General features: G+C 42.2%; 1 protein-coding gene across 1 annotated transcript in view; it reads left to right on the top strand.

Annotated features, from left to right (window-relative positions):
- Nucleotides 1-20,308, top strand: part of OSTF1 (osteoclast stimulating factor 1) — a 70,040-nt gene that overhangs the window by 21,832 nt on the left and 27,900 nt on the right. The window contains exons 2-3 of the mRNA XM_062208431.1: nt 6,546-6,592; nt 17,638-17,688. Of these exons, the coding sequence (XP_062064415.1) occupies nt 6,546-6,592; nt 17,638-17,688 (98 nt within the window). The remainder of the gene's footprint in view (nt 1-6,545; nt 6,593-17,637; nt 17,689-20,308) is intronic.

The following is a 20,308-nucleotide window of genomic DNA, read 5'->3' on the forward strand; positions in this document are numbered from 1 at the left end:
TTAAGGAGTACAAATTTCTTAAGTACAACTTTAGGAATATAGTTATTCTTCCCACCTGCCTTCCCACACCCACGCCCACTCCACCTCTTCCTCCCTCTCCCATTCCCAGTCCCATTCTCCATTAAGATTCAATTTCAATTTACTTTATACACAGAAGACCAACTCTGTACTACCTAAAGATTTCAACAGTTTGCATGTGCACACACACACACAACTGTCTGAGAACAAGTTTTGCGGTTAATTTTCATAATACAATTCATTGAGGACAGAGGTCCTGCATGGGAAATAAGTACACAGTGACTCCTGTTGAATTTAACAATTAACACTCTTATGTGAGCCTGGAAGCCTTTTGAATCCAAAACCTCCATCAGTACTTAGACAGGGCCGTAAGCAAAGTGGAAGTTCTCTCCTCCCTTCAGAGAAAGTGCATCCTTCTTTGATGGCCACTTCTTTCCACTGGATTCTCACTCACAGAGATCCTTCATGTAGGACAGTTTTTTGCTACAGTGTCTTGGCTTTCAGATGGACTTTTTACACCTAGTAATATTCATTTAAATTTCCTCCATGTTTTTTCATAGCTTGAGAACTTGTTTTTTTGTTTTTAATTGCTGAGTAACATTCCATTATCTGGATGGACCACAGTTTATCTCATTGTCACTAATTTTTAGCCTTCATAGTAAGTGTGTGGTAGCTATCATAGCCACTTTAAACAAAGCCCATCTCAAATGTGTCTTGCTTCCCAGCATCAGTAAGCAAAATGAAAATGAAACTTTTATGTATCCTGGATAACTAAGGTCTAATGTTTGGAACCATCATTCCTCTTGCTGCTTATTATTGTATGTGTATTCCTTATAGCGAACAGTCCCTTGATGGCTCCCAACAGATTCGAAATTCTGTGTTTGAGATTGTAAGCTCTAGTGTCCTCTAAATGCTGTTTCAGGGCCTCTTGGGTACACCAGTACATATTCTGTTTACATGCCTCTGAAGCAGAGATTTCTCTAACCTCTACCTGTGAGGCTCTGTCCCAGTTACCTCCCTCTGCTTTCACCCTGCCTCGATTGCCCTGGACAAGGATTTGAAGTTTGAGGTCCAACTCCAGAGCAGCAGCCTTTGGCTGATAACCAGTGGACTGTACCCTTCTCCACAGGGGCAGGTTGATGTTGGAGAGAAAAGGGAAGGGTATGGCTGGCAAGGTTTTAAGCCAGTGAGGTGAGAGGCCTGCTGGCACCTATTTCTGCTGTAATGGGAATTACTAATCTAGCTTAAGTTATTTATATGGCACATACACACAGACAGGTATCTTCCATCTGCTGGTTCATTCTACAAATGCCCATAACAGCCAGGGCTAGGCCAGGCCAAAGCCAGGAGGTCAGAACTCAATCTGGATCTCCCACTATGGGTAGCAGGGACCCAAGTACTTGAGCCATCACCTGGTGCTTCCCCTGGTATATATTAGCAGGAAGTTGGACTGGGAAGCAGAAGCACAGCTGAGACTCCAAGCCAGGAACTCCAGTATGGGATGCGGGTATCCCAAGCAGAGTCTTAACTGCTGAGCCAGACGCTCACCCCATATCCTTAATATTATCCATTGAGATTCACCTAAACCATCAGACAGAAGATTGGGGCTCCTTCCTTCCTTAATTCAGATGCATTTTGGGGTGATTTCAGGGCATTGCTATAGTCTTCTCAACTCCGCTATATTTTACTGTTTTATGTAACCAAACTTTGATGGGAAAATGGTTTAACTGAAGGAATCCTGAAAAGACATCTAATTTAGCCTCTTTGCTTATACAAGAACATGACAACTTTACATTTGTGAATCTGGCTTTAAACAATTTGGAATTTATCAGTACCTGCTCTTGGTGATCTCTTAAGATGTTTACTGTTACTGCTTAGATGTCTGCAAGGAAGGTGATAGAGAGACAAGGAGGACCTTGATTTCCATCCCTCAGTGCTCTTTGTCAATCTGTGGACCCACAAAACGTTGCCCAATGGTGAATTGAATGTGGTATGAAAATGTCAGTGAAATAGGTATTGTTCTGAAAACAGAATACAAGGGTCTTGAACTATAAACGTGACAGCCATCTGTTTTTTCTTTTTTTGGTGTTTCTTCTGGTTTCTTTTACATTCTTTCATTGCCACTTGACTCACTCAGTTTTGAAACAGAATTAATCAAGGCATAGGACTTTTATAATAAGTGAATTAAAATGGATCCATAAGAGACTAATGTCTCAACATTAAGCAATAAATAGGATCGTGTACATGGAAATGTTTTCTACAACATCATACAGTGAATAAGAGATGACTTGTTTGACGTAAACCAAAATGGGAATACACTTTTCACTTCCTTTCATTTGTGAACATGTTAAGTGAAATGATCACAAAAGATAGAATTACTAAAAAAACTAGTTTAGTCACATTCCATGTATTTGTTTCTAGCTTTTTTTATTTTTATGGTGTTTTGCATAAGCCCTAACTTGACATTGAATCTTGTTTCTAAAGTTAGTCATATGACCTGTTATCGCTGCCCTCCCCTCAAAGGAGCCAGAAAGCTGTATCATTATTGATTTTGGTCACAAGTGCACTGCTTCTTTGTTTAACTTCTCTTGGAAAGTGCAAAATAATGGAGATAACGAATCTCCACTTGCAGAGAGACAATCAAGTCAGCAGAAAATATTTCTCCTGGCAGCTCCTCCTTCCGTTGGATGTTTCCCTTCTCCGGGCTGAGAGGGTGTGGATGAAAAATCCAAATAAAAAGAGCTTTGTACTTTTGTTTATGCCTGTTAACGTGCCCCTGTAGGACAGGAGAGATGAGGTACTAGCAAGCAGATCACAGACGGTGTTATTCTGTACACACGTTAAGTTTGCAAGGGCTCTGAGCTATTCTATATTAAGATGTTGAGAAGGAGAGAATGATTGTTTCTCTCCACTCCAAAAGAAAGGATTGTTCCTGTTTTCATTGATTATAAAATTAATACATGCCTAATCCAATGAATATGAATATAAATGTGAACCAGATTGTGAAAGGCCCCCACAATTGGTGCCACAATTAAAGGTGTGTGTGTGTGTGTGTGTGTTTAACATAAACTGGGTGCTGCTTGGCATACTGCCATATAACTTGCTTTTTCTTCACCACATTTTTACCAGAGTATTTATCTGTTTGAAAGTCAGAGTTACAGAGAGAGGAACACACACACACACACACAGGAAGAGAGAGAGAGAGAGAATCTTCTGTCCGCTGGTTCACTCCTCCAATGGTTGCAATGGCCAGGGCTCAGCCAGATCAAAGCTAGGAGCCAGGAGTTGCCTTCTTGGTCTCCCACATGACTGCAGGGGCCCAAGCACCTGGACCATCCTCGGCTGCTTTCCCAGGCTGTTAGCAGGGAGCTGAATTGGAGGTGGAGCAGCCAGGACATGAGCCAGCACCCATGTGAGATGCTGGCATATGAGATGTGGCAGCTTTACCCCTTACGCCACAATGCTAGCCTCCTCACCAAATATTTTTTAGACTTTTTTCTACATCAGTGTCTGTGGATCTGTGTTTGGCTTGTTTCACTTAGCATTATATCCTCTAGGCCCATCCATGTTATCACAAATGACAACATTTCCATCTTTTTAAAGGATGAGTAGTATTCCATTGTCCACGTGCACCACAGTGTCCTTCTTTTATTGATTTTTTATTTTATTTTTTTTTTACTTGACAGAGTTAATGAGAGAGACAGAGAGAAAAGTCTTTTTTCCGTTGGTTCACCCCCCCCCCCCAAATGGCTGCTAGCCACCAGATGTATTTGGAAATTTAACTTAATAATTAAAATTAGGTAATATTAAAGTCAGTTCATCAGTCAGATGAGCCACGTTTCATGTGCTCAGTAGCTCCCTGTGACTAGCGCTGATGTGGAATTTCCTGTCACTCTGTGAGCTCTATTGGACAGTGCTGGTCTACTCGACTGGTTTTCAGACTTTCTGAAGTGCCTTGCTTCCATGCATTCCTTTATTCAGCCATTGATCATTCATTCAGCGTGCTTCTTGTGTGCCAGGCTCTGTCCAGGTACTTGGCTCCCTCATTCAGGAAATGCCTGTTTAAGTCAACTTGTCATTACTATACTGAAATACATGGGGTGGGCTTACTTTGTCAAAAAAAATTGGTTTGTTTTGGCCTGTGGTTCTGGGGATTCACGGTCCAAGATGAAGTAGGCCCAGTTAGTTTGGAATCTGTTAGTGTCATTCTTGGCGACAGAGTCCCAAGGTGGCACAGGACATTTCAAGGCAAGAGACAAGGAGCACACAGGTCTGTTTCTGTCTGTCTCTGTCAGTCTGGGATCCCTCTAGCTCTTTCTCCTTAAAAGCTGCCAGGATTCTAGTTCACCATATGATTTTTTCCTACTATACTCTCTGCCATCACAAACCTCCACCAGACTCTAGACTAATGGGGCCACCTGATCCTGAGCTATGAATGTCCAAACTCTAAGATGAATGAAATAAATCTTTTCCCTTCCAAGAGGCTCCTCTGGTGTAAAGTAATGAAACACTGACTAATACAGGTGTTTAATAAGGGTCTGTAGTATTATACTCACCACAGGTTATATTGTATTTACATGGCTTATATATATGTATATATCATTAGATTATGTGATTTAAAAATATTTATATATTTATTTGGTACAGACAGAGAGAGAGGAAGGGAGGAGAAAGAGAGAGAGAGAGAGAGAAAGAGAAGCAGGGAGAGGGAAGAGGGAGAGAGAGAGAGGTATCAAGAGATCTCCCATCTGCTCATTTCCTCCTAAAATGCTCATGACAGCTGGAGCTGGGCCAGGTTCAAAGCCAGGAGTCAGGAGCTCAATCTAGGTCTCCCATGGGGGTGAGGAACCCAACAGGATCTGCATTAGCAGGAAGCTGGAGTCAGGAGTCCTGGGAGAGAACTGAACACAGGTACTCTGAAGTGAGATACAAATATCTTCTGCTATCTTAGCTGTTAGTCTATAAGCTCATCCTGGGATGATGTGATATTTACTTGTCTCTGTAACCCTAGCCACCACTAATTAGGCACACCTGAGGGTAGTTTCAATGTTAATAGGAAATTGAATTGAAAAAATGACTTACTATAAAATGAGGGAAACTGATATCTTGGGATTTTGTTAATGTTTACAGTCATTGTCTATATGCCTGTTGAATAGTGGTTTTTCTACTTTTAATTTTTTGATCTCAATATTTAGTGGAACATTATGCCTATGATCAAAAAGTAAATTAAAAATATGTAATTGCCAAAGTTAAAAAAAAAAAAAAAAGGAAGAAAGGAAGGAGGAGAGAAGTCTTTTTTTTTAGAGTTGTATCTAGGAAGTTTTAATCTGTTTATATTAGTAAAACATTTTGGAAAAGAAAAACAAAAAGCTGGCAGGATTCAATCATGGGGCCCCACCCTAAATACTTCATCTAATCTTAATCAATTTCCAAAGAGCCCATAGCTGAATTTAGTTTCCACCTTCCCTTACAACTTTGGGATTTCAACTCCTGCACAAGTTTAGGGGCTAAATATTCAAAGCACAGCAATACCTTGTTCTCCTGTTAAGTTTTTTTTCATGTTGAGATGCTCACCTTTATATTTCTTTTTTTTTAAAGACTTATTTATTTATTAGAAAGGCTGAGTTAAAGAGAGGCAGAGGCAGAGAGAGAAAAAGGGAGGTCTTCCATCTGCTGGTTCACTTCCCAGATGGCCACAATGGCTGGAGCTGCGCTGATCTGAAGCCGGGAGCCAGGAGCTTCTTTTGGGTCTCCCACGTGGGTACAGGGGCCCAAGGACTTGGGCCAATCTTCCATTCTTTTCCCAGGCCATAACAGAGAGCTGGATCAGAAGTGGGGCACACAGGACTCAAACCAGTGCCCATATGGGATGCCAGAACTGCACGCAGCAGCTTTATCTGCTACACCACAGCCCTGGCTCCTCACCTTTATATTTCTACACTGTGATCTTTAGGATTAGAAAGACTCTATAGGACAGAAGCTAAGTCCAAATCGTTAGGTGGCTCCTGCAGTTAGGAAGCAGGGTCCTAATATCTTCCCCCGAGTGTGTGCTTATCCTCACATTTATTTAACAAATATTTTTAAAAAATAGGGGGCCAGCGCCTTGGCTCGCTTGGTTAATCCTCTGCCTGCGGCGCTGGCATCCCATATGGGTGCTGGGTTCTAGTCCCGATTGCTCCTCTTCCAGTCCAGCTCTCTGCTGTGGCCCGAGAAGCAGTGGAGGATGGCCCAAGTGCTTGGGTCCCTGCTCCTGGCTCCAGGCTTCGGATTGGCGCAGCACTGGTTGTAGCGGCCATTTGGGGAGTGAACCAATGGAAGGAAGACCTTTCTCTCTGTCTCTCTCACTCTCTATAACTCTACCTGTAAAGAAAAAATTATCTCTGATTTGGAAAAGGCACTTAATTCAAAGTAACTTTCTTCCATGGGCTTTTAGTTAGGGAATTCTGAAGTATATAATGGATAACACTGTTTAGAACAAATTCAGAAATGAAATAATTGATCAGATGTTGTTTTTTGATCTTTTTTAGGGCAAGTTAAAGTCTTCAGAGCTTTGTATACATTTGAACCCAGAACTGTAAGTATTTCTTTTGTAATTTTAAAATGGACATAAACAGCCCACAGTGATTTCATTTAGAAATTTCCTTGGCCTAAATGGTCTGCTTTTTTTTTTTTTTTTCTTTGAGAGATGTAGGTAATTTCCAGGAATGCACAGGCATTCACTCCACTGCAGTCCAGAGGTGTGTGAGCCTCGTCCTCAGGTCGATTTGCATGTTCCCGGAATCTATACTGCTTGTACTGCTTCTCCCCCAACACTGCCACCACCTGCTTTCAAATCAGCAAGTGACTTGCATATAAAACCACGCCTTCTTTTCTTTTTATTAGCTTTTTAAAAAACTCTTAAAAAAGATTATTTATGTATTTTAATGGGAGGGAGGAATGGGGAGAGAGAGAGAGGGAGAAGGAGAAAGAGGGAGAGAAGGAGAGAGAGAGGGAGAGGGAGAAAGAGGGAGAGAAGAAGAGAGAGAGAGAGGGAGAGAGAGAGATTTCAGGAGATCTTCCATCTACTGTTCATTCCCTAAATGGCTGCCATGCCTGGGGCTGGGCTAGGCCAAAGCCTAGAGTCAGGAACTCCATATCTGGGTTTCCTACATGACAGCAGGGGCCCAAATACTTGGGCCATCTTCTGTTGCCTTCTTAGGCACGTTATCAAGAAGCTAGATCAAGAGTTGATCAGCTAGGACTTAATTGGCTCTCTGATAGGGGATGCTGGCAACCCAAGTGTTGGCTTAACCTGCTGTTTCACAGCACTGACACTTAGCTTTTGTTGTTGTTGTTTTTAACTTTTTAACAGTAATATATTTGAGATGGAGAGAGAGAACTCCTGTATGGTGGTTCACTCCCTAAATGACCATGACAACCTCTGGCCAGGATCCAAAGCTGGCAGCCTAGAACTTAATCCAGGCAGGACTCCCACATAAGTAGGAGGAACTCGGCTACTTGAGTCATCACTGCTAGTTCCCAGGCTTAGCAGGAAACTGGGATCAGGAGCCAGAGCTGAGCATTCAACCCAGTTACTCTGATGTGAGACAGGCATCCTAAGTGGCAGCTTAACTGGCAGGCCAAGCCTCCACCCTCGCCACCCTGTCTTAGTGACCCTCCCTCTGAAGCTCCTGCCCATTCATGCCAGCCTCTATCTCAAGCTACCTCATAATGGCGTCTTCTGCCAACCTCCAAGAGCAATTCTGCTTCTGTTGTTATTGTTCCTCATATCCATCCATAAATCTACCCAGGTATCGGTGGTTTCATGAGCTCCCGTTATGTGTCCAGAGCTTGGGGGTAGTGCAGCACAGCTCTGTGGTCTCATAGAGTTTGCATCCTAGTGAGGAGAGGCAGAAAAATGGAGTGAGCTATCAAGGGCCAAGTGTTGTGGAGAAAAGTAAGGAGTGTAGGGGACTAAGAGGTTAATGGAAGGGAGAGTGCTGTTTTCAGGAGATGTTTAGGGAAGGCTCTTTCTATGAAGGTGAAGTTTGGGAAGAGATCTGAAGGGAGTGAGGGAGGAGAGAGAACAGAAAGCAGCAGGAGCATCCTTGATGCCTTCTAGATGCAGCCTGGGCAGTGCAGTGAATAGGGAAGAGCATGGCAGGAGATGAGTATGACGGAGCGGATGCTAGGGAGGGCTGGTCATGTGGGGCTTTGTGGTTCTCCTTTGGATTTTGCTCTGGGTGAGGTGGGGAGCGATCTGAGGGTTTTCCATACAGGAGTGTTGGCAGTGAACTCTTAGAGCAATCCCTAAGCTGTTACATTTGTCACCTTTCTGTTACTGCAAAGAAGTTCCTTTATAAAAGCCAGCTACTTCTGAAAGAGGTTTATCTTGGCTCAGCCTGAAGCTTCGGAGTCCACACAGCATGACGCAGGCTTCTGCATCACATCCCGGTGAAGGTGCACTGACTGTGTGGTCTCTCTCCTTGTCCTTATAAAGCCCCTGGGTTCAGCCATGGGAGCCCCACCCCCACGAGCTAATGTAATCTAACCATTTCCGAAGGCCCCACCTCTAAACACCAAGGTCTGGTTAAGTTTTCACACATTCTTTATTAAGACTTGGAGGATGGAACTCCTGCATGACTTTGTGGGCACAAATCATATTCAAGCCAGGGCAGGTGCCGGGAGAGTGGTGAGTCCAGGAGGGTTTAGGGCTGCAGGGAGTCCAGTTAGGAGGCAAAGGGGAATGAAGCCAAGACAGGAAAACTACCTTCATTGCCTTTACTCTCTTGTAAGCTGGAGACCAGAGGCGTCTGTGCGCAGCCAGCTTGCTGTGGGCTTCGCCTGGGTTTGCCCTGGCACTGGCCTTGCTGTCCCCAGAGTCAGAGGCACATCAGAGGGTATCTGAGCACTGAGTGGCACTGATCATGGATTCAGTGCCATCATGCCCAGGCCTGCCTTTGAATCCCATGTCTGTCATTTACTTGCTGAATGACTTTTCTTACTCTCCTCATTCAACAATGAGAATTATAAATAATATTCACCATTCCCCTGCAGAACCCTGCTGTGATCCTGGCAGGAGTAAATGTATAAGGCCTGCCACCACATGGTGAGTGTATATGACATGAAATGGGTGTGCATTCAGAAGAGTGCTTCCAAGACTTTGTAAACAAAATGTTTCTGGAACAAGAAAGGATGGGGTGGGTATTTTACTCTTGTCACCAAGAGGTTCTGGTGACATCCCTTCTGTGTTGGGGAGGGAGGACGAGGGTGCTTTTGTCGTCGGCTGGGCTGTCGTAATGGAATGCCTCACCCTGGCTCCCTCACCCTCAGAAATGGCCGCTCTCCCAGTTTTGCAGGCTGGAAGTCTGAGAGCAGAGTGTCAGTAGGGTTGGTGTCTCCTGAGACCTCCCTCTGTGGCTTGAAGATGGCCACCTTCTCCCCGTGTCTGCGCAAGGTCTTCCTTTCCTCTCTCTTGTCTGTGTTCTCATCTCCTCTGGTGAGGAAACCAGTCACTGAATTATCGCCTACCCTACGGCCTCATTTTAACCACCCATTTTTGAAGGTTCCATCTCCAAGTGTTGTCATGTTCTAAGGTACTTGGGGTTAGGACTAAAGCATAAGAATTGGAGGGAGGCCACAAAAAAAGCCCACAAGAGGAAGGTGTGAGGCCCACGGAAGTTTGCTCACAGAAAGGGCTATCATTTAGTGCTCTGACTGTCCTTGTCAGTTGTTTCCTGGGTTGTCCACCCCCAGGAGGATAAGGATGGCATAGGGTAGGCGGTCTTCAGCTGCCCCCTAGCCACTGAATGAAGTGACCATCTGTGTGGCCCCCCTGATTCTAGAATGGGACCTGCATTCACTTAGTTTTGGGACTTGAGGTGACTCCTGACTCTCCTGTCTCCCCTGGTGTCTTTTGGTCCTTTCTCATGGACTTCCCCCTGCTGTGGTTCCTGCTGACCTCTTGCCTTGACTCACTCCCATTTCTCCATTCGGTCTGTGTTCTCTGCGGGAGTGGGAGTGATGTTCCTCAAAAGGGGCTGTGCCCTGGCCACCTGCCTCAAACTTTTATGTGACTACAGATACGGTGCTCTGTGGTCCAGCCACACTTCCTGCCCCTGGGCTTGGCTCCTCCTTCTTGGGCCATGCGGTTTAGATTTGACGCCCAGAGGAAGATGTCTCAGAAAACTGTGGACCACGTCGTTATCCCTTCTAAGTGTGCAGTGAATACTTCCCTTCTGTAAAGACTTCTCTGACCACCCCAACTGGAAGCAGGATGCCTCTCCCACCTCTGAACCTCCACGCTTGGTGTTTCAGTTCTGCTTGTGGCGCAGTGTTTTGGGAGGCAGAACACAGGAGTCAGAGCCTATACTGGACTCTAGTTACCCTCTATCTCTTTAGCCCTGGGATAACCTTGAGGGAATTATCTAACGTCTTTCTCTCTGTGTGCTCATTTATAAAGTGAGAAGAATAATTTCCTCAGTATTTTTATGAGTTAAATGACATTAATTTCATAAAGTTGCTGACATTCTTAAGGAGTAGCTATTATTGAAGTATTGAAGGAGTAGTGGTTGCTATATCAACAGATATTTAGTAAGTATATTTTTAATTTTTTTTAAAGATTTTATTTATTTTATTTGAGAGTTAGAGTTACAGACTGTGAGAGGGAGACAGAGAGAAAGGTCTTCCTTCTGTTGGTTCACTCTCCAAATGGCTGCGGCTGGAGCTGTGCAAATCCAAAGCCAGGAGCCTGGTGCTTCCTCCTGGTCTCCCATGCGGGTGCAGGGCCCAAGGACCTGGGCCATCCTCCACTGCCCCTCCCGGGCCACAGCAGAGAGCTGGACTGGAAGAGGAGCAACCGGAACTAGAACCCAGCGCCCATATGAGATGCCGGTGCTGCAGGCGGAGGATTAACCTATTGTGCCATGGTGCCGACCCCCAATAATATATTTTTTATTTAAAAATTATTTTCATCTATTTGACCAGTAGAGCCATACAGAGAAAGAGAGAGAGAGGCAGAGAGACAGAAATCTTCCATCTGCTGGTTCATTTCCCAAATGCCCACAACAGCTGGGACTGTGTTAGACCAAAGCCAGGAACCCAGAACTCAGTCCAAGTCTCCCCCATGGGTAACAAGGACTCAAGTACTTGAACCATCATCTGCTGCTGCCTCCCAGGGTTTGCAACAGCAGGAAGCTAGAACAGAAGTAGAGCCAGTGCTTGAACTTGGGCACTCCAGTATGGGATGTGGTGGCATCTTAATGGTTGCACCAAGTGCCCACCCCAAATATTTCTGATTGATACATTGATTAATTTAGTTCCAATTTAGCTCTGGGATAGAGTTTCTCCACTGCATTTTTTCCCTTTTGTCTTGCTATTATTGAATCTGCAGGAGAAAAAACATATTTAATTCATTAAATTTAAAAACAATAGTCTGTATTTAAAATGGTATTGTATTTTTTATTAGCCCTGGTCCCAAGGATCCTAGGCTGATTGGTAATGACCTCCCCAAGCCTTGTGGCCCCCAACATTCCTGTCACACCTACTCCCTTTAATACAGATAAGAGGAAATACTGGCTTCCATGGGCTTCCTAACTGGTTAAATGCTCGTGCCATACCGGTTAGATTTCACACATCATTCTAGAACTAGGTTAGTCTTATAGTCTTTTTCCATTGGACAGTACTAGAAATTCAGTTGTTCTGTTTGCTCTGTGACTTGGTAGCCGCTTTCTGTGGAGGGTTGGATGTTCCAAGGCATATTCCAAAGTGATCCAGCCTCCTGAAAGCCATTGGGACAGACAAGATTTGAAGGGCTGAGCTGGATGCTGTGGGGCCGTTGCTGATAGGTGCTCCACTGAGGCCCGGGTTCAGTTTTTAGCTACACGTCTACCCTCAGGTGATAGAGACAGTGATACCAAACCCCATCTTAGTGACCCACTGAGCAGGCAGTGCCCTGGGCCACTTGTGGATGCTGGTTCTTTCTGCTAACCCACTTCTCATCTGTGTTGCTTCAAGGATATGTAGTCCTGGCATCACCCAGCTCTGTTTGGTTCTTATTTCTGCCCAAAACTCCAGTCCAATAAAGTGCCACATGGAGATCTGGCTGGACTGGATAGACCAGTGTAAAGACATCTGATGGGTTGGGACAGCATTACCTGTGAGTCAGATATATTCATTTTTAAAGGGAAGCCAGCAGGACTCTGTCATATCAAGTTTTCTGGGCTGCACTAGGCTTATAGCAACATGTGTGAAGGAAGGATCTCCAGAGTTGGAATCTAACAGCTGAGACAGGAGTGCTCCACTGCTACTTTGTGATTTGTGACAAATCCTTTGCCCTCTCTGAGTCTGGTTGTGAAACAGAGACATGTCCATAACCCAGTCCTACCTAATGGGTTGTTATGTGGACCAAATGAGGGCAAGTATGCTTTGCAAGTAGAAGGTGCTACTGTTGGTTTTGTTGAACTGCATTACTGAGGTATGGGGTAGGAAGGAGTGAATGACTGACACCTCATAATGGCTATGCATGGTGCTTCTGTATGAAGGCCTGAGTGTGGTTAAAAGCAAGGACTTTGTGGTCAGGTTGTCAGAGTTCAAGTTCAGGCTCTACAGGTACCTATTTTGTGGCCTTGGACAAGTTTTTCATCTATGATGTGATGATAAGAATAGCTCCCACTTCATAGTGTTATTGGAAATAATTAAATTAGTTAATATTTATAAATGCCTAGTCCAGTGCCTGACACATAATAAATAATATAAAGTGTCAAATAAAAGTGTTTTTGGAGAGTTTGGTTGATTGAATTTAAAAATACTTTTGGGGACTTCAGGTTGACAAAACTGAAAAATTTCAACAGTTTAACATGGTCTTTCTAAACATTTTATAAAACACATTTTTTGCCTAAACCAACAAAATTAATGTCTTGAGAATTATATGTTGCTAAGAATAATATGGGATGAAAATAGATATATTGGTCACCACGTTTATACTCATAGCTGCAGCATCTCAGTGGCCAGCTGCTTACATGTTCTGAGATCCTCTGGCTCTTCAAGGAGAGGGGGAAGGAGGAATGTGGTTATGAACCAGACAACAACCTGGAAATACTTACTTCACACATTTACTTCAGTGTGTCACTGTTTTCCCATTTCCCTGCCATGCATACGATGCCAAGAATTTAAACGTCAACATTCATTAAGTAAGTTACATCAAGTGACCAGCTCATGGTGTCTTAATGGAAACCATGAATATTGTAGGTAAAATCTGTTTTTAAAATCATATAGTAGTCTCCGTTGCCTTCAGTAGTCTGAAGAATGTGGTTGATCATCTGCTTAGCTAGGTTAGGAAAGCAGCTCTGATTTCTTGGGAAGAAGATATTTTACAGGTCGTAGCATTGTGTCTGGGAGTGATTCATTAGTTCTCAAACAGTACTTTTTACATTGTGTGTCTGTGTGGGTACAAACTGTTGAAGTCCTTAGTATAGAGTTGGTTTTCTGTATACAGAGTTAATTAAAAATGAATCTTAAAGAAGAATGGGATGGGAGAAGGAGTAGGAGGTGGGATGGGCGTAGGGAATGGAGGGTGAGCATGGGAAGAAAAACCACTATATTCATAAAGTTGTACCTATGAAAATTGTATTCATTAAATAAAAGCTTAAAAAAAAAAAAAAAGAAGTGAGTAAACTGCCCACTGTTGTTTCTCAGGATGAAAACATAGGGAAGACTGACTTTACCTGACACTGACTGCCTGTTGTTGCTGCCTCAGATGAATTACAAGTCTGACCCATTAGGTGGCTTGTGGTGGACACTGTTATTGAATGGCAATGACTCATTTAAAAATTGAAACAGCACCAAGTATAGACACTACTGTAGGATTTAATGTTGTTTTCCAAATGATGTCCTTCACCAAGCCACAAAGGATAACAGTTGCTTAAAAGCCACTAAGAGTTTTAACTTTTTGCTTTTATTAATTTTTTTAAAAATTGAGGTGAAAGTCACATAAAAATAATCATGTTAATGTGAAGCACTCAGTGACAATTAGTCCATGCATAGAGTTGCGCAATCACCACCTCTGCCTAGTTGCAAATCATTTTTTGTCACTCGTGATAAAACTCTGTACCCGTTAAGTAACCTACTTCCCATTCCCCAACTCTATTACTTTTAAAAACATTTTTGTTGTTTTTGAAAGCCAGAGAAAGACACACACACACACACACACAGAGAAACCAAGACAGGTAGACAATAGATAGTGAGCTCCTATTTGCTGGTTCACTCTCCAGATGCCTGCAACAGCCAGGGCTGGGCCAGACTGAAGTGAGGAGCCCAGAACTCAATCTGGGTCTCCCACATGGATGTCAGGGACCCAGGTATTTGACCCATCACTGCTGCTTCTCAGGGTGTTCCTTAGCAGGAAGCTGGAATCAGAAAAGAAGCTGGAATTCAAATCCAGGCACTCCAGTGTGGAAGGTGGGCATCCCAAGTTGCATCTTAACCGCTGTAGGTCAGATGCCTGCCACCTTTACTTATTTTATGAGAAAGATTAATCATGCGGATTTCAACTGTGTGTGTGCATGTTGTGCATGTTTTGTTTTTAAAACCTACTTGTCTGCTTTATAAGGTGTCTTCTTCATACTTGTTTTCTGGTTTCAAGGGTGAGATATCTAATTAAATGTGGAAATTTAGGCAGATTTGACTTTTGTGATTTTAGGAGGCTAAAACTGTAGTGAAAGATAGCTCCTTAATTTCTCTGTTGGCACAGATTGAGGAGGATTTATTCTAAGACATAGGTGGGTGGTGAGATTGGCTTTTGGAGCAGTAGAAAAGCAATATGGCCAGGATAGCTTTAGGATGGGAAAGAGTCATTGAACTCTTAACAGAGCTCCAGGAAATACAGAGCATTCCAGAAAAAGGCTGCAAGTCACTTCTCTTCTCTTTTCTATATACTTCTTTCTTGCTCCACTTTTATGCCTTTCCCTATAAATGTAGGCCCCAAGACCACTGGTCCAGCTGGGATGCCGTGATATGACTGAGTCCTCTTTCTGGTCTCTTAGATTAATTGAGTTTGCAGCAAATGCTAAAGGAAACAGTTTGTTTCTCCAGTCATTTTCTATATCTGTCTCCTATTGGTAGTAATATTGACCATTGATCATCATTTTAGAGACAGATTAGAAAAAAAGTCTTAGAGGTATCTAATGTCTCCTAAATACTTACTTCAAATAATATTAAAGTATATGTCATCAGATTTCATGGGTTTAATTGATTTTGTGTAGCTCATACTCTGTATAAGTCTATCCTCTGTAAACCAAAGTATAAGTGCAACAAATGCTGCAGGTAATTACCTTTTAAAGGCCGGTATTTGGGGCTGGTCCTGTGGCTCAGCAAGTTAAGCCTCTGCCTGAGACACTGGCATCTCCTATGGGCACTGATTGGAGACCAGGCTGCTCCACTTCTGATCTAGCTCCCTGGTAATGTGCCTGGGAAGGCAGCAGAAGATGGTCCAATTGCTTGGTCCCCTGTACACTCGTGGAAGACCCAGAAGAAACTCGTGGTTTCTGACTTTGACCTGGCACAGACCTGGCTCTGGCCTTTTTAACCATTTAGGGAGTGAACCAGCATATGTAAGCTCTCTCTCTCTGTCTCTTCCTCTCTGTAATTCTGCTTTTCAATTAAATAAAAAATCTTTGGAGAGAAAAAGGTAAGTATGTTCTGAGTATCATTAATCATAATTTGTGATTTTTATGTTTGAATTGTGATATATTTAAATATTCATGTACTGTGGTTCCTATAGCCTAATATAGCTGATATAGTCTTCATTGATATCCAAGGGGATATAGTTACAATAATAATATGGATTAGCTTTGAAACTAAATAAATTACTAATACAGAGTCATATTTACTTGTCATAATTTACCAGGAGGAGGTAAACAAATAGAAAAAAGAATGGATGATCTAATTTATTTCACTAGCATAATTTTATTTGTATGGAAGAGCAACTATAATCAGAATACCAAAACATTTTTTTAAATATTTTTAAAGATTTATTCATTTATTTGAAAGGCAGAGTTATAGAGAGGCAGAGACAGAGAGAGAGAAAGGTCTTCCATCTGCTGGTTTACTCCCCAAATGGCTGCAACAGCCAGAGCTGGGCCAATCTGAAGCCAGTTTCCTGGAGCTTCTTCTGTATCTCCCATGTGAGTGCTGGGACCCAAGCATTTAGACCATCTTCCACTGCTTTCCCAGGCACATTAACAGGGAGCTGGATTGGAAGTGGAGCAGCCAGGACTCAAACTGGTGCCTGCATGAGATTATAAGGCAGCGGCTTTACCCGATATGCCACAGTGCTGGCCCCACAAAACTTTTTAAAAAAGGTGTTTTCCGGCCGGCGCCGCGGCTCACTAGGCTAATCCTCCGCCTTGCGGCGCCAGCACACCGGGTTCTAGTCCCGGTCGGGGCACCGGTCCTGTCCCGGTTGCCCCTCTTCCAGGCCAGCTCTCTGCTGTGGCCAGGGAGTGCAGTGGAGGATGGCCCAAGTCCTTGGGCCCTGCACCCCATGGGAGACCAGGAGAAGCACCTGGCTCCTGCCATCGGATCAGCGCGGTGCGCCGGCCGCTGCGCGCTACCGGGGCGGCCATTGGAGGGTGAACCAACGGCAAAAGGAAGACCTTTCTCTCTGTCTCTCTCTCACTGTCCACTCTGCCTGTTAAAAAAAAAAAAAAAAAAAAAAAAGGTGTTTTCCCCACCAATGTTATCAAAGTAATGCATGCTAATAATAGAAAATTTAGAAAATTTTCTTTGCATATTTCATGCATAATTGTGATCTTATCCTATGTGAAATTTTGTGTCCTATATTTTCTACCGAGTATGAAGATGTAAACATTTCAAAAAATCTGCAATTCACTCTCCATAGACCTTGTCCTGTTTACTGATAAAGTCATGGTATGTGTTATCTACTACTGATGAGAAAAGATGTGAATTAAAATGCTGACTTTATTCAGAGAGTTTGTAGGACATTTGGCTGGGGCAGGCCAGAGCACATATTGGTTGTGTAATGAGTTCATTCCTGAGAGATGACTGTGGTCTCGACTGAGTTCCTGCTTCATATCTTTTAGCTCTTTAGCCATTTTAATGATTGAGTTATGTATTCATTCTCCTCAAATTTGAAATGCTTATTCTCTCTGTACATGAAAAAATAGGATAATGATTTTTCTCAAAGTAAGCAAAGAGCAGATGTTGATATTAAAGTATTTAAGGATTGAGGTCTCATTTGAAAGTGAACCAAGCTTCTAGTTATTTTTCATGATTTTACTTCTAGGCGTTTATCCTTTTATGAAGAAATAAATTCATCTTTAAGAATTTTATAAGGAAGAAGTTTTGTTATCTTGATATAAAAATGCCTTGCTTTCATTGGGGAAGAATGTAAGATGTGTATGGAGGCAATGTGTAATTCTCTGAGTTTCATCGTGGAATCAGCTTTCTCTTCATGTATTAATTTGTCAATGATGTTTTATAATTTCTATGCTGATCTAACTATATGAAAACCACATTATCTGTAAGGATACTTTAGGGTTTGGAACACATGTAGTTCAAAGAATCTCTATATTCTAACTCCTGAAGATCACATGGAGTCAAACTTTTTTTCCTTTCTTTCAGCCAGATGAATTATACTTTGAGGAAGGTGATATTATCTACATTACTGACATGGTAAGCCCTGCTAACATTTTTCATACTACACATGTACTAAAGTTATGCAGTGTAAGACTAATTTAGCCAAAGTATTATAAATTATTTAAATGTATATGAACCTGAAAATACATATGCACAAATCTGTCCATTCTGGTACAATATACAGTAGCATAAGAGTGAAAATAACCTTTATGCCCATTAGTTGAATAAGCTTTGGTATGTCCACAAGTAGAATATTCTGCAGCTATACAAAGAAATGAGAAATGTCTTTACATGCTATTAAGGAGTAAGGGGAAAAGAAAGGAAGGTGAAAAAATGAATAGAGTATGCTGTCATCTAAAAAAGGGTGAGAAGGTCTTCATGTCTTCATATACCTGTTTTCTTAATTTAAAATAAAAGATGGAAAGGTGAATCATAGAATGAAATTTAAAAGTTAGTTTTCTCTATGAGGATCAAGGGAAATAGGGCAAACTAAACATGGAAACCAGACTTTTGGAAAAAATTGTTTTTTTTAAAAAATTTGGTTTTGGATTCATGTATACTTTTACATAGTTATAAAATTAAATAGAAAAATTCAGTCCCCTCAGATTAAAAGCAGAATGAACAAAATGAACTTAATTGCACTCTGGTAGTTGGCATAACCACACAGATAGGAACTGTTCCAACTGACTTTAAAACTCAGTTAAACATTTGGCTAAACATTCCTGGTAGAATATATATGAAGAACAAAAAGGACTACTAACAGTTTTTCATCATGCTCTTGTTGGAGAAGTGTCGCTGTTACTAATTCCGAGATGGTTGCATGTGTATTGTGGTTTAGAGCAAATGAGTCACTGGTGGTGATGGTGATCACTGCTGTTTTCAACACTGGAGAAAAGATGTACAGATGTAAAACTGGTGATGTTAAGTAGATTTCAGTTGTCCTTTATTTGAATTGGAAGTATCATGTCATACATTTTTAATTAATTAATTGAATTGGAGGGTAGAAAGATACAGGGAGATAGAAACCGTGGTGGGGATTGGGGGTAGGGAAGTGAAGGAGAAAGAGAGAGGTTGTTTTCTTCCCAAATGCCCGCAACAGCTGGGGCTTGGCCAGAGCCAAGAATCTGGACCACAATCCTGCTCTTTCAGGCAGGAGATAGGAACAAGTTTATTGAAGCATCTCTGCTGCCTTCAAGGTCTGTGCAGGGGGAAACTGGAATTAGGAGCTGGAGCTAGGAATCGAACCCAGGCACTCCAGTGTGGGACACAAGTGTCTGAACTGCTGGGATATGCCCACTCCTCATGTCATATTTTGTCTGAAATAAAACAAAAATATTCTGTGTTCTGTTATTTGAAAGGGCCTAGAAAAAATGACCACATCAGTGGTACTATTGTACTGTAGTGTACTATTGTACTGTAATAGTGCATCAAAATGCAGGGAAAATGGAAATAAAGTTTATTTTGGTGCAAAAAAGTTGAAATCCATGTTTAGTGTTTTCATAATACACATTTTCCATGAACTTTATGAAGATTCCTCATTTGGTATTTTCCATTAAAAGGTACAGGTTTTCTTTGAGCAGTAGCTGGTGCCAGATGTCTAGGGCAGTAAAGATACAAGAGAGCCCCAGAACATTGTTATCAAAAAGCAAGGATAAAGACTGCTTGGGCCACATTGCAAGGACTCAGGGAGTAATCTGAAGAGGGCCATGGTCAGTGGTAGGACAAGTTCAGCATCAGGTAGGGTACCAGCCCCCAGGTATTGAAGTATGGTAAGTGTGCTTACATTTATGAGCTCCTAGTGTTCCTTCTAAGCAAACAGGTATTATTGGTCAGCAGGAGAGGATACTAGAGAACCAAGTTTTAATTCTGACATGGGTAAGGGAAAAAAAATCAGTGTTCATTCTCCATGAACTTTATCTCTGGGTAACCTAGGAAGAAAGTTTCTCTTCAAAGACATATTCTAGTTATTTAAATGAGAAAGGAATGATAGAATTAGAATGTCATCATCTTGCAGTCCCTATGAAATAATGGATCCACACTGTGCTCCCAGTGGCTGTTAACATTACAAAAAAGACCACCATACATTATGTTTTTCCTAGTGGAAGAAAGCAATACTACCTGTGAAATAACCTTGCCAAAACATTTGAAGCTGAATGTAATGAAGCCCCTAGAACTAAGTACCAGTTTATGGGCAATGCAGGGAACAAAGGAGCATGTTTAATGATGATGACACAGGGATGCAGCAGACAAAATCCAGACTGTTTGAAACTCTACAGAACAAACCAAATGCTTATTTTTTGACAAATATGTTGCAAAAGACAAAAAAGAAAGGAGGGAGAATTTATAGGTTAGAAGAGACTTGAGAGCCAAGTCAATCAGTTGTGTTAATGGTCCTTATTTGGATCTCAAATTATGGGACAATTTAGAAATTTAGATTTTTAAAAAGATTTATTTATGTATTTGAAAGGCAGAGTTAGAGAGAGAGAGAGAGAGAGAGAGAGTGAGAGAGAGAGAGAGAGACAAAGTGAGAGATCTTCCATCCTCTGGTTCACTACCAAAATGAGCACAATAGCCAGGGTTAGGCCAGGCCTAAGTCAGGAGCTAGGAACTTTTTCCAGGTCTCCCACATGGGTAGCAGGGGCCCAATCACTTGGAG

Source organism: Lepus europaeus, chromosome 12 (genome assembly GCF_033115175.1).
Source record: "Lepus europaeus isolate LE1 chromosome 12, mLepTim1.pri, whole genome shotgun sequence".
NCBI lineage: Eukaryota > Metazoa > Chordata > Mammalia > Lagomorpha > Leporidae > Lepus > Lepus europaeus.